At 42.0% G+C, this 12,725-nt stretch overlaps 1 protein-coding gene across 5 annotated transcripts; it reads right to left on the bottom strand.

Moving 5' to 3' along the window:
• Positions 1-1,560: 1,560 nt before the first annotated feature.
• On the bottom strand, positions 1,561-12,642 carry lrrc56 (leucine rich repeat containing 56). 5 transcript variants are annotated; one of them, XR_005707969.1, is made up of 14 exons: positions 12,376-12,642; positions 11,945-12,122; positions 11,388-11,475; positions 10,682-10,742; positions 9,460-9,556; positions 8,958-9,155; positions 4,853-5,030; positions 4,529-4,759; positions 4,120-4,187; positions 3,404-3,546; positions 3,082-3,266; positions 2,558-2,891; positions 1,926-2,153; positions 1,762-1,775 (listed from the first exon to the last, which is right to left on the bottom strand). XR_005707969.1 is itself a non-coding variant. In XM_040133331.1 (14 exons), the coding sequence occupies exons 2-13, from the start codon at positions 12,107-12,109 to the stop codon at positions 1,938-1,940; spliced, it is 1,995 nt and encodes a 664-aa protein (XP_039989265.1). In that variant the 5' UTR covers positions 12,110-12,122; positions 12,376-12,642; the 3' UTR covers positions 1,762-1,775; positions 1,926-1,937. The 5 variants fall into 5 exon arrangements, 4 of the variants coding, with proteins under 4 accessions (XP_039989264.1, XP_039989267.1, XP_039989266.1 ...); XM_040133331.1 differs by having other exon boundaries at positions 2,527-2,891; XM_040133330.1 differs by having other exon boundaries at positions 1,561-2,153; positions 2,527-2,891.
• Positions 12,643-12,725: the final 83 nt, after the last annotated feature.

Here is a 12,725-nt window from a genome sequence, read left to right as displayed (position 1 = left end):
AGGCCCCTGTGGTTTGTTATCATCTGGTAATAACTGGGGAGTGGAAGTAAGCTTCTCTCAGGCCAGATTAGGTCCCCAGTCCTGACCAGGTGCGAGAATGATCCCTTTCAGAGAAATTACAAGACTATTCAGAGAGAGCAGGTGGCCTCCATCCCACCTTCCCATCATAAAAGGCCTCACTTTTCACTCCATTCTCCTCCATTTGTGTCTTGAGATCTAATAGCACCAATGAGACGGGAGTATGACTGAAAACACCTGACAGGGAGTAAGAGACAGGAACAATCCCACAAATGAAGCAGCTGTGTGAGAAAGGCAATCGAAGGTGGTACCGTTACGTGTTGGAAAGATTTACTAGAAGATAAGAACTACAGTAAGAAGTTACATAAGAGCTGTCTCATGGTTGAGTGGCTATGCACACTTACATGTATACACACATCCTACATTCCTCTATCTGACATGTGCACACCTCTTAATCCAACACTTTAGTGAGGAGCATTAACAGCACACTAAAGGTTTAATGACTGCCTGTGCTTTGTTATTTTGACTCATTTATTTCCATCCTGTTTCTGTGGACAAAACTGAAGCATGGATGACAGAAATGTAGGAAGTGCTTTTTGTGTGTGTGTGTGTGTGTGTGTGTGTGTGTGTGTGTGTGTGTGTGTGTGTGTGTGTGTGTGTGTGTGTGTGTGTGTGTGTGTGTGTGTGTGTGTGTGTGTGTGTGTGTGTGTGTGTGTGTGTGTTTTTGCGTGTGATAGACTGGGCAAGTTAAATATTGGAAACGTCAGCAAGCTGGTTGTAGCAGTTCCCCCTGACATGGAGTTCCATGTAAAAATCAATGTGACAGCTTCAACACAAACCACTACTCTCTACATTATGTGCCCCTGAAGTACTACTAAGGTGTTAAATGTGACTGCCTCTCTGTGCCCCATCTATCCAAATACTGTAGGTCATAAGTGTGTCTCAGGATAAAAATCAGCCTGAGATTGTCCTTCACAGTACAATGGACAGGTAATTTTCCCATAACTCTTGGAAACCAATAGGTTATGTCACAGTTAGAACATGTAAAACCCAAGTGGAGCTGATTTGTTCCAGTCCATTACTTGTTTTAAGTATCAGTTAATACACCATGAAACATTTTCTCCTGTATTAGCAGTTTGCAAAGCCACAGCTTGCATGCTTTTATGCTTGTATATGTATATTGTAAATCACACTCTTTCTGATGCATATGCTGCCTTAGATGTGGACATACATTGAAGAAAAGGAAGGAAAATTGTGTTTCAAGGAGGTGGATTTGAGGGATTGTTTGCTCAAGGGTGTTGAAGCGTTTGAGCACTTTTTGATTTAATGTTTACAGATAGTGCCTTCCAGTGGCAAAAAGGCACTATTGCAGCATGAATATCAGGACAGTCATCATCACTGCAGGAACTCTTGGCCAAACTCTACCTACACATTTTTTTTTATCTCACAGCTCAGCGTTAATGAAAGAGAAACACAATAATCTCAAATTGATAAAGATGTTTTTAATTGGATAAAATACAAGGTAGCACTTGAGTTACATTTCAAACTGAGAAAAGCAAATATGAGGTATTAAGTACAACCCACATTCATTTTCATCCAGCTAAAAACCAAATGGGATCATCAGAGGGATGATCCCATTATAGCAAGTCCTCCAACCATTCTGTTACTATTATTATTTACACAATTATTCATATTGAAGGATGCTGGCGTGTCAGCCCCAACAGTAGTGGAACTGCTTACAGTAGCTACTGGATCTTCTTTAAAAGAAAAAGAGAGAGAATTTATGGCAAAATACTGTTAATCCCAACACACCTCAAAGAATGGTGCGAGCGAGGTTCAGAGCAAATTTCTCTTGAATTGTCTCCATGCTACCACTCTGTTTTTAAGGGCAGGGAATAGGCACGTACTATTCATACTCATCACTGGCAAGGCAGCCAAACATCAGCCCATTCTGGTGTCAGTCTGGGTGTGAGCTCCCTCTGCAAGGCTGGAGAATATGGTGCTGGTGATGTTTCTGTAGAGCTGCCCTGGCTGTGTGAGGACGGGTAATCAATGGTCTGTCCTGAAGTTTGGACATCTGAGGAGTGTGAAGGTGCTTGTTGCTGGACTGTACACTCGATGAGTCCATCTCCGCACTGAAAGACAGGAAACCTTTCTTTAGTACCACCCTATGTAAACAACTAAGTTTCATTCAGAATGTTACACAGTGCTAATTACCATCTATTCAAATCACAGGTAATTGATATTGACATTTAATTCTAAAATGATAATTCCTCCATTTTGAAAAAAAAGAGTCCTTTTTTTTAAAACACTGATTTGATAACTATACATTTCCCCTGTTCAAATCAAAGTATAAATCAAATAATTCAACAGTTCAGTTCAATTATTTTCTGAATTGCATTAGACCCACAATTCTAATGACATATGCTATAAAGGAGTCTTAAACAGCAAAAACACAAAATAAATCTATCATGTTGATACTGTATAAATACATATACATTGATATACCATATAAACATAAGCTTTGATAATGCCATACAATGAATCCACGAGCCCTTCACGAAGGGCACTTGTTGGTGGTGGGCGGGGTATGCGTGCAGCCTGGGGTAACAGAGACATGTTGGTCCTGGTCACATGCTGGATCTTCTGGAGCGTCCATTCTGTGTCTCCTGCTGTTGTACCTGTCCCATGGGAATCTGTTAAATGTTCTGAATAGGCCTGGCTGAGCCGAAGCCTACGTGCACGCATCCCTTGTGGTTTCCGATTACCAGAAGCTGCTGCGGCACTGACAGGGGGGGAAGGGGACAGCGTGGAGTCTGAGGACAGGGACAGTTGAGCCACATCAGGGGATAAGGCTTCTCTACTATACAGGTCTGAAAACAAAATCATTACAAAAGCTTCAGTAGCTGATATTAATGTATTTTATCTACTGGTTTCCAATTTATGTCTTGGTTTTTAACTTAGATGTTATTGTGAAAAGACTATCAACAGATTTTTAAATTCTCTCACATTCCCAGTCTTGTTATAAGCAACAGTGAGCACATGCATTCAGTGAGTATTCACCTGGGAAAAGAGACTGGAAAGAGGAATCTAGTGAGGCAGTATCTAGGCTGTCCCCATGCTTCTCCTCAACATGTTCTTCATTACTACCGTCATTCCTCATACCACCAAAACCTTCTTCTTCATCATCACTGTGGCAAATGACCAGGACCTGTGGTAATCTTTCTGTCTCTATGGCCTGGAGACGCCTGAAAAACCAAGTAGGAGGACATTTGTCGTACGAATGGTCTGTCATGGCAAGACAGAGGTTAAGAATGATCTATTATATAATTTAGTGTGTTTCCACCTTAAGAAAAATAGACAGAGCTGTGTAAGTAGTTAGTACCTGCTGTGTTGGTCCCTCCAGGCTCTAAGCTCAGCAAACACATCACTGCGTTGTCTAAAATCAGGCTCCTCAAGGTCATACGTGTGCTCTGGCACATGGATGGGCAGGTCACGGGGGGTGAAAGTAGACTTGGTGGGTGCCGTCTATGAGACAGAAGAAAGGGAGCATGATGCTAGGAGAAGAAACTAGGAAACACAACATTTATTATGTATATACAGTACACTCGGGTAATGGTCAGACAGAGAGGTAGACCAAACACAGCAGGGGCCGACTGAGCAGGAGGAAGAAGAAAGACTGTGACAGCAGCGGTGTGAAAATGCCACTGTGATAGATCACATGGTGTTGGCAGAGAAAGCCCCATTTGTCAAGCCCATCTTACAATGCTGCACCCTTTACGCATATTCATCCCCTGTGTTATCCCACCACTGTGCCTGTCATCTCAGGTCTCTGTCCTCCTGCTAATAATCAGTTCCTTCTGTTTATACTGATATGACATTAAAGAGATGGGCTGCTGGTGCCACACAGTCATAATGGCCTGTCAAAACCCATAAAGCTTGTTCTTTTCAGTGGACACTAAAATGCTCTGCTGTATGGGCAACAGCGTGCAGGAAATGATAAATTGGTGCAGATCAATTTGAGAGATCTGTTTTTTCGAGAACAACATGTATTTTTCACTGACTCGAAGGAATTTTGTTGTTCCAACACACGCCACCTACCCTCAACTTCTCTCGCCTTGCTCGCATAGCCTGGACCGGGTTTCCACAGAACAGGACCTTACCAGCTCCTTCATTGATCAACAGATGAGAGAGGGATTTCATTAAATGAAAGACTTTTATGACAAATAAGTCCTCTTGGTGGCAGTGTTGAGTAAAGACTGCTGTTAAGAGTGTTTGTCTGTACAGGATGATGCTAATCGGAAGTACTAGTAACTGGCACTAAAAGTAAATAAAATGCACAGATTTTAATTGTTCTCAGGGATTAGCAATTATTCCACAACAGATATGGTTAATGAAAGCAGTAAAGCAACTACAGAGACAAGTTCATAACACGGATGAAATTGAGACACTGTGGCTGGAAGATCTCACAGCAGAAACATCACTCTGAAGAACAGTCACAGTGCCTAACCATGTGTTAGGATGCTGGTTTCTGCTTCCACTGCTGCTGAATCTGAGTCTGCAGAACCAGGTCTGGATCCATGAGGGGAGAAAACTCCAGGCCTGGTCGCTGACATGGGTCTGGAGCCAGTGTGGGGTCTGGAGCCCGCTGAGAAGAGCGGCCAGACACAGGAGTGGCTGGAAGCAGGGCACCTGGCTGAGCTGGGTCTGCTGTAAGGACACGCACTGTCTGCTGTCTCCTCTACAAAGACAAAAGTGAGGGGCCCATTAAAAACACCGTTGTAATTAACTGGTCTGTATCGACTTACTCAAAACAACATATACACACACACACCGTCTTCAGTAGCAACCTGAGAGGAGTTGCAGTCTCTGATGGAGTTTCGGAGAATGGCCCAGTCTTGTCCCATGGTGCTGCTGCAGCTCAGCGTGTCCTCCTCCACCCTTACATCGTCTAGGTAACGCAGCTGAGGGACCAACTCCCTCACTGCAGCCCGATATCTATAGTCTGTAGTCTGGGTAGAAGAGAGGAAGCATAGGAAAGAGAGAGACAGTGTCTAGAAATTGATGCAATGTGGAGAAAAAGGCTGGATGTAGCTTATGCCAGATTCATGTAGCTCATGGGGAGCCTATAAAGTCAACTATCAAACCTATTATATAAAACATCTTAAAGCTCACACTTGATAGTATTTCATATTTCTGTCAGTTCATTCAAATTACATAGTGAGATTCTGTACGTACACAAATGACTTTCACCAGCCCACCACATGGGGCTGATCCATTGTTTTAAGCAGGGCTATTACAGTTTAATGGTATGTAGCCTTTTTTTTTGCATTAAAAGCCATGAGTACATTATGTGACAGTGTTTTATAGGATTGCCTACTGTCTGAAAAACATCACTAATGCATATATTCCTGCTGTGGCCATGCAGTGGTTTCAGTTTATGTGCTAGTTCAAATGATATAAAAGACTTATTTAATGAACAGACCACTCAGATCTGAGATTGACATCGACTGAGCAACTTAATGATGTACATGGTACTCCACTTGGCTCCAAAAAATGGAATCGTTGCACCTCTAATCTAAATTATATTCAGTTCTAGCTACAGTACTCTGTAATTTAGCTATACTACACAATGACCCACACATGATAACGAACCAGCATATGTTATAAAGGAGAGGTCACGTGACTCTGATGTCGTCATTTTGACCCATAATTTAAAAAAGTATTGGTTTATAGAGTCAACCAAACCAGTGGTACACTAGCAATCCGAACATAGGACAGTGCTAAATGTGTCAATAGTTACTACAGCGTCACATTAAGATAATGTCTTCTTCTTTTTGCACTTGTTTTTCACCATTATGTCGCTTTAATTCATCCGTGAAACCTAACTTATTGACATTGAGGGAAGATGCATAAAGCCATGCAAGTTAATAACTATTGCTACTAAAGTCCACAATGGGCACTTTGAACTGAGGTCTGGTCTTTTATCACGACGCAGAGAGACGGAGAGAGGGAGAGAGGGAGCAGTGAGAGTCCAGTAATCACTGAGCGACTGAGCGATCAAATTAGAGCACAGCACTCTTGCCCTTCACCAAACTACACACATGCAGTGAATGAAAAAGAGAGAGCAAGGCTGGCAAGGAGGAAACGAAAGAGAAAAGAGGAGGAGAATGAGGGCTGAGTGAGAGGAAGTAAGTGGATGTGTGTGTGTGTGTGTGTGTGTGTGTGTGTGTGTGTGTGTGTGTGTGTGTGTAGTGGAAAGAGAGAGAGCAAGAGAAGTGATAGTTTGGCAAGAGAGCAAACTCAAGAACCCCTCAGTCACTACAAAGCACAGGCCTAATGCATATTCAGCTCAGCATCTCCCCTCATTGCCCTAGTTTCCTAATTAATGCTCGGCTGGTGGGTGTAAATAAACACATTCACAGTGGCCCAAAAAAATTAAAGCACACTGTGTCTCGAATCCATGGAAGGTGGAAATGCAGCTTCTACCCCGTATGTCACTGAGTTGGTCCATGGTGAGCTGCTTTATGTACTGGACATTTACATGAAATTAATAATGTATTGGCCAGTTTTAATAGAAATCCAATATGCACTGTCTCATCATGTCTCCACAGAAGAGTGTGTCAGACGTGGCTGTTATGTTTGATTATTTTTTATGCCGCCTGCTCTCCCAGTGTCCTGTCTGGTGTATTCAAGACCCAGATACAGAGCAGTGAGATCACACAGATACTTTCATGTCTCAGCACACGCTAATTACATTTCGGCCAATTATGTGACAAAGACATGAGGGCTAACAGCGTGCTAGCACAGGAGACACAATTAACTGAATGTTACCCACATCAGAACCACAAGTTGCATTTGCAAGTTGGCTCTTACAACATCAACTGAATTCAACACTTCCTTTTCAGGAACTCTGCCCAGATCCTTTCTCAAGCGTTTATTCACCTCCAACCCGTTCTCTATTCTGTTCTGTCTTTTGCCAGATTGCTCTGAACCTTGCACTACTTGATATTGGTTCCTTCAAGTGGCGTGATCCCAGCATTTTAAGTGTACTCTCCTTATATCTTAACTGTAATCTGGATAAGATACACATGAGAACACATAAAACCCACATACAGTTCTGGTCAAAATTATTGGTACCCCTGAAATTTAAGTACATAATTCAGAATATCTTCAGAAATAATTGCAAATGAAGCAATTTTTTATAATCAGTTTTTTTTTAAATAAGATGTCCAAGGTTACTGAGGAAAACAAGAAGAAGAAGAAGAAAAAAAGAAAAAAACAAAACTTGCATTATAGTGAACTAATAAAAACTCATAATGCACCCCATACACAATTATCGGCCCCCTTTTGATGAATTTAAATTAGTTCCTCGAACAAAATAAAAAATAAATAAATTCACCTGTGCTTAATGTGTTAACATCACCAGAATTAACCAATGAATGATGGTTTTACTGCACAAAAATGGGCTGATGGTTTCCAGTTTCTTTCTCACAATGGTAAAGGCAAGAGAGCTGTCTGAGAGCATCAGAAATTCTATTATCAAAAAACATAACAATTCCGAAGGCTACAAGGCGATCGGCAAAGATCTCGCTGTGCCTGTTTCAACTGTTCCAGGACATGGTGCTACGGAGAACTCATTGAGAGAATTCTGCAAAGGTTGATGTGGATTGAGGAAAAAAAACCACTCAGGACATCTAAAGAGCTTCAGGCTGACCCAGAGCAATCTGGAGTGGGGGTTTTAGCCCATACCATATACCGCACACTAAACCAAGTACGGCTCCATGGGTGAAGGCCAAGGAGGACACCATTATTGAAAGAAAGGCACAAAAAGTCAAGATTAATGTTTGCAAAAATTTTATAGATAATCCACAGTCTGGATTATCTATTTCTGCGATGATGTTCTATGGGCAGATGAAACCAAAGTAGAGTTCTTTTGGAATGCAGTGCATCAGTTTGTTTATAGGAAACGAAATGAAGCCCATAAGGAAAAGAACGGTCTACCTGGAGTAAGGAGGTTTTATCATGCTGTGGGGCTGCTGTGCTGCATCTGGTACTGCAGATATTGAATGTATCAAAAGGAATGATGAAATCAGAAGATTACCAAGGCATTTTAGAGCAAAATGTGTTACCCAGCGTCGGAAAATAGGTTTGATATGAAGGTCTTGTGTTTTCAGTATTGTGTGTTTGTATTATTTCACTATTATGCTAGTTTTGTTTTTTTATTTTCTTTCTTTCAGTAACCTTGGACATTTTATTTAAAAATCTGATTGTACATTATACACTGGTTCATTTGCATTCAATTGTGAAGATATTCTGAATCGTGTACTTGAAATTCAGGGGTGCCACTAATTTTGACCAGAACTGTATCTCCATCAGATGGGGGGCCATGGCTCAGGTGGTAGCAAAGGCTGGCTGCTGATCCCTAGAGTTAGCAGTACTAACCCAGAATGCGTCAGGAAGGGCAACCGGCATTAAAAACCTATGCCGAATTGTATAAGCGGATGGTGATTCCGCTGTGTCAACCCCTAATGGGAGCAGCTGAAAGGCAAACAACTGTATCTCCGTCAGATGTTCTTCTTGCATTATTATTCTTACAGTATCAGCCTTGCGTGATGACACAATTATCCATCATGAATATCACGAATAACTGTTGGTCTTAAGTACAGTACAGACAGATACATGACTTCCGTAGCTAATTTTGGCTCTCCCTGATGTCTCCAATTCCACTTCTCTCTCCTTTGAACAGTGCCTAACTGTCGAATATATGTGTCTGCTGAAACATTAAGGACAAACACAGAACCTGACACGGGCAGACGGACAGGAGTTAAACCGGATCTGTGTTACCCTATTCAAGCGCCATCTCTTTTCACAGGTCGTGATAAATGTATATTATTTAGTTTTCTGGTATAAACAACATTAGCAGAACATTACCCTACCTTAGTGGCGGTGGGGTTTGGGCGCACATATACAGGATTTCCCTCCAGGGTGAGTGCCTGGAGTTTGCCACACAACCCCAGATATTGGACCTGTACTAAGTCATCCACATCATTCCCTTCCAGATCTAACAGCTGCAGATTCTCCAGCATGCCAACCTGACTCAGGTCTGACACACTGTTATAGGCCACGTACAGCTCCTGAAAACAGGGAAATGAAGTACAGACGGTGTTGAATGGCAGAAAAAAATTAATGGACGGAGAGGGGGAGAAAAAGAGGTGATGACAAATGAAAATTATGTTAACGTTAAGAAACAAATTTAAAAACCAATATGAACATTAGAATTCCTAGAATTCCTTGATTTTTTTCCTTTAATTAATACACATGTTTTAACCCTTTTAAAAATAAAGTTAGTCAAATAAAGGTTGTTTTTTTTTTCCTAAACAGTTTGCTGATTTGTTGAATAGTCTCGCCGCAGAGCTATTTGTCACCTATAAAATCTACCTTAAGAGAGGAGAGAGAAGAAATGCCATCTAGGTCTTGTAGGCAGCAGCGAGACATCCACAGCACCTGCAGGTGGGAGAGGGTTGTTCCCAGGTCTCTAAGGAGACAAAGTAGAACAAACTTGATTTAGAGGCAGGAAAGGGAGTTACACAACACTGTGAATCATAAGAAACGCTATCCAGTCACTTGGCCACTGAAGCTAGAGGCCCCTTTCTCTTCCCCAATATGCAGGCCTCTCTTCTGCCTCCCACTTGTCTCTAAAGCACACCCCTGCTCTGACCCTTCCAGCAGAGTCTCATTCAGTATATCTCCAACCCTGTTACACCCTGTCCACTACAGCTCCCAAAGCCCAGAGCAGGAAATGCTATCAGAGGCAGTGCACGTCCGGCTGGCTCTGGTCTGCTCCTCTCAGGGTGGAGCAGACAGCTCTCTATCTTTCTGTTGTACTCTCTTATCCCCTCAGTAGTCTCTTGGGTAACACTTATCCACCTGTCCCTATTATAAGGACAATTTACAATATGTGCAACTCCATCCTGAAGGTTTGTTACTTTTCTTCTACCTGATTTTGATGACACCGCTATAGCTGCATTCAAACTGGTAGGGCAATCTGGGAGAAACTGTCAATATTTCCTGCCTTTTTTCCTGGACTGTCCAAATGGATGAATCTGAAAGCTGATATGACACAAACCCCCCTGTGTCCTATTGTGAGACAAGTGGGTCAACCTGTTCTCCACGTGTAGCTGTCTCTAAGACTGTACTAAACACCGCATCTGCTGGCATCTGCAGCACTCTACACCTGCACTGCAATCACACTACACTTTTTCTGACCTGCCTTTCTGCTTCAAAGTGCTGTCTTTTTATTATTGCCAAGGCCTCTGGCTAAGGAGTGTTTTGTAGCACATTTGATCAGTGTAAAGCATGACAGTAATCCATCCCTGCTCAGGGTCAAATTACAGTTCTCTTTGAGGGAAGACCTGGATATGCCTGCTTTGTTTCTAAACATAAGACAAATATGAAATGGGTCATACTGTGACAAGAAGCATACATCAGCAGCACAAATTCAGTTTTGTTTTTTGGTTTCAGGATTTGCAACCCCTTGAGAATTTTTAATATTCCATTAGGTAATTCTGACATAATATGAGTGTGTTTGGGTGTGTGCTTCTAAGAACAGGTAGGAAAAAAACAAGAAGAAAGTATGTATGTAATGTAACTTTACGGTTACCTTACTGACACGATCATGCTGTTGTTCATTTTCAGCTGCACCAGCTTGGGCAAGAGGGCACCTAGAAGATTGTCAGATAAACAAAACTGTCCGTCTCTATCTCACGTCACAGGTTGGTGATTATTGAATTTCGGTTTTAAACTAGCCTCCCCGTTCAATTCCAAAACGCACCTCATCATGTGCTCAACCTAAATTAGCTAAAGGAGTAGCACCGATGTTGGCACGCTAGGGATGACTCCCACATGTACAGACAATACTGTGTCATGCCTACGCTCATTGAGTAATGTAGGAAATGCTGACGATAAAGGTGCGCATAATGAGCATAGTGTTCCTCCACCATTATCAGTTCCATTTTTTCCACTCAGGTTGGCACACCTGACAGGAAATCTAGTTTAGACACATAGTGTGCGTTATAGCAATGTCTTTATTTGTCTCTTATCTAGATTTGTTTCATGATTGTCTTGGTGGTTGTTATAAAAATCTCTTATGAATGATCATTTTACACTGAACCTACATATAACTGGAGTTAGTGAGTGTGTGGCCATGTTTGCGTAAGGAACACTAGATATAAACAATAAAATTAAATCCAATGAAAAACATTGAGCTGTAATAAGTACACATGCAAACTTTGTACCTGTGCGATAAAATATGAAATAATAAGCCATGATTTACCTTTATAAATGCCTTGGTGTACTGTATATCTTACCAAAGTTACCCAGTGTGTTTTCTTGTGTGTCTACACAGATCTCCATCGAGGTCACGTGAGAGAGGTCCTGAGTTCCACACAGCAATTCCTGTGAAGAACATAAATTAACAGTACAGCAGTTGACCTCTGACATACTGGTATACTGGCGTACTGAATTGGAATTTGTCTTTACTTGAGTTTCATTATTCAATATTTGCCGTGAACATATACCTATGACTTTGATGTAACAAATCACGTGAAGCCTGTGGTATGAAATAATTCTGTCTGCCCACCTCAAATTGGAGCAGCAATCTGCACAGCCTGTGCTGCCCCACTATACACATAATAATCCGATGCATCAGGATGCATACAGTGGATGCTAAGTCTTATCTCCATGCTGACTTGCCCAATGTTATCGATCGACCCAAGTCTCCACAGGTAACATGGAATTAAGCTACGCAAGTTGCTCGCCTGTCATGCACACAGACTAACCACATGAATCAAAGAAGGACGAAATAAACAGAGTGTGTCAGTCAGATGGACACTGACTGTATCCATAGGCACTTCTGCGAAATTACCAGCTTCTCTGGAGAGAGATAAAGTTCCACTGCTGTCTCAGATTCCTCACAGGGCTTTGTGGCCGGAGTTGGGTTGATATGCCCCGGTCCACTCAGCTCAGTCACCAGGACCCGTGCTGTACCGGGCCGGACCTCCTGGGGCACAGACCCATGACAGCAATTCATCTCTCACAGCTACCTGAAATGCACAATGGGAAAGTGTCTAAACAACACCGTCGAATGACTTTCTGACAAACATAAAATACTAAGTTGCAATATATCTGTATCTGTCTTATCAAACTAGCATTTAATTAGCTAACAAAATAGCGTTATCTGCTTTGGACAAATTCTGACATAATGCGGTAGCAAAATCAATTAATACTCCACTAATTCCAACCAAATGTACCTCCAACGGAATATTATACAGTAGTTTCGCTTAGAATAAGTTTTACCTGTTGCAGGAAACTGCAGTCTAGGAAGACAGTCTGCACATTTTAAAGACTCAGGCCACTTTGCTTACAAGTAAAAGTTTGCTTGACAACCACAGACGACTTCCTGGATACTGCACTGAGAGACCCTCGGCTCCCTGGGAACTGTAGTGTACGTGAAACGGGCAACGTTGAATGAAACCCTTTCAGTACAGCCCTTGAGGATGGCTACTGTTATCAAAGATTAATTTGTAAACCTCCGTTTTTACTACCATAGCCCTATCCCGCCCACGGTGGTCTGGTGCTGCCTTCAAATGCTCCGGGTAAGCTCTGGGTTTGGAATTGTAAACTTTCAAGTTCATGCGGTCGCAATT

This window comes from Xiphias gladius, chromosome 8, assembly GCF_016859285.1.
Source record: "Xiphias gladius isolate SHS-SW01 ecotype Sanya breed wild chromosome 8, ASM1685928v1, whole genome shotgun sequence".
NCBI classification, from domain to species: Eukaryota; Metazoa; Chordata; class Actinopteri; order Istiophoriformes; family Xiphiidae; genus Xiphias; species Xiphias gladius.
This window is presented reverse-complemented; position numbering and strand designations above follow the sequence as displayed.

Bases quoted from the DNA above. Each gene is read 5' to 3' on its own strand.
- lrrc56 (XM_040133330.1), bottom strand. From the start codon at position 12,109: ATGAATTGCTGTCATGGGTCTGTGCCCCAGGAGGTCCGGCCCGGTACA. The intron at 10,743-11,387 runs GTAAGATATACA...ACAATCTTCTAG, and splicing joins AAACACACTGGGTAACTTTG to GTGCCCTCTTGCCCAAGCTG. The intron at 3,267-3,403 runs GTACTAACTACT...TTGGTTTTTCAG, and splicing joins TGGAGGGACCAACACAGCAG to GCGTCTCCAGGCCATAGAGA.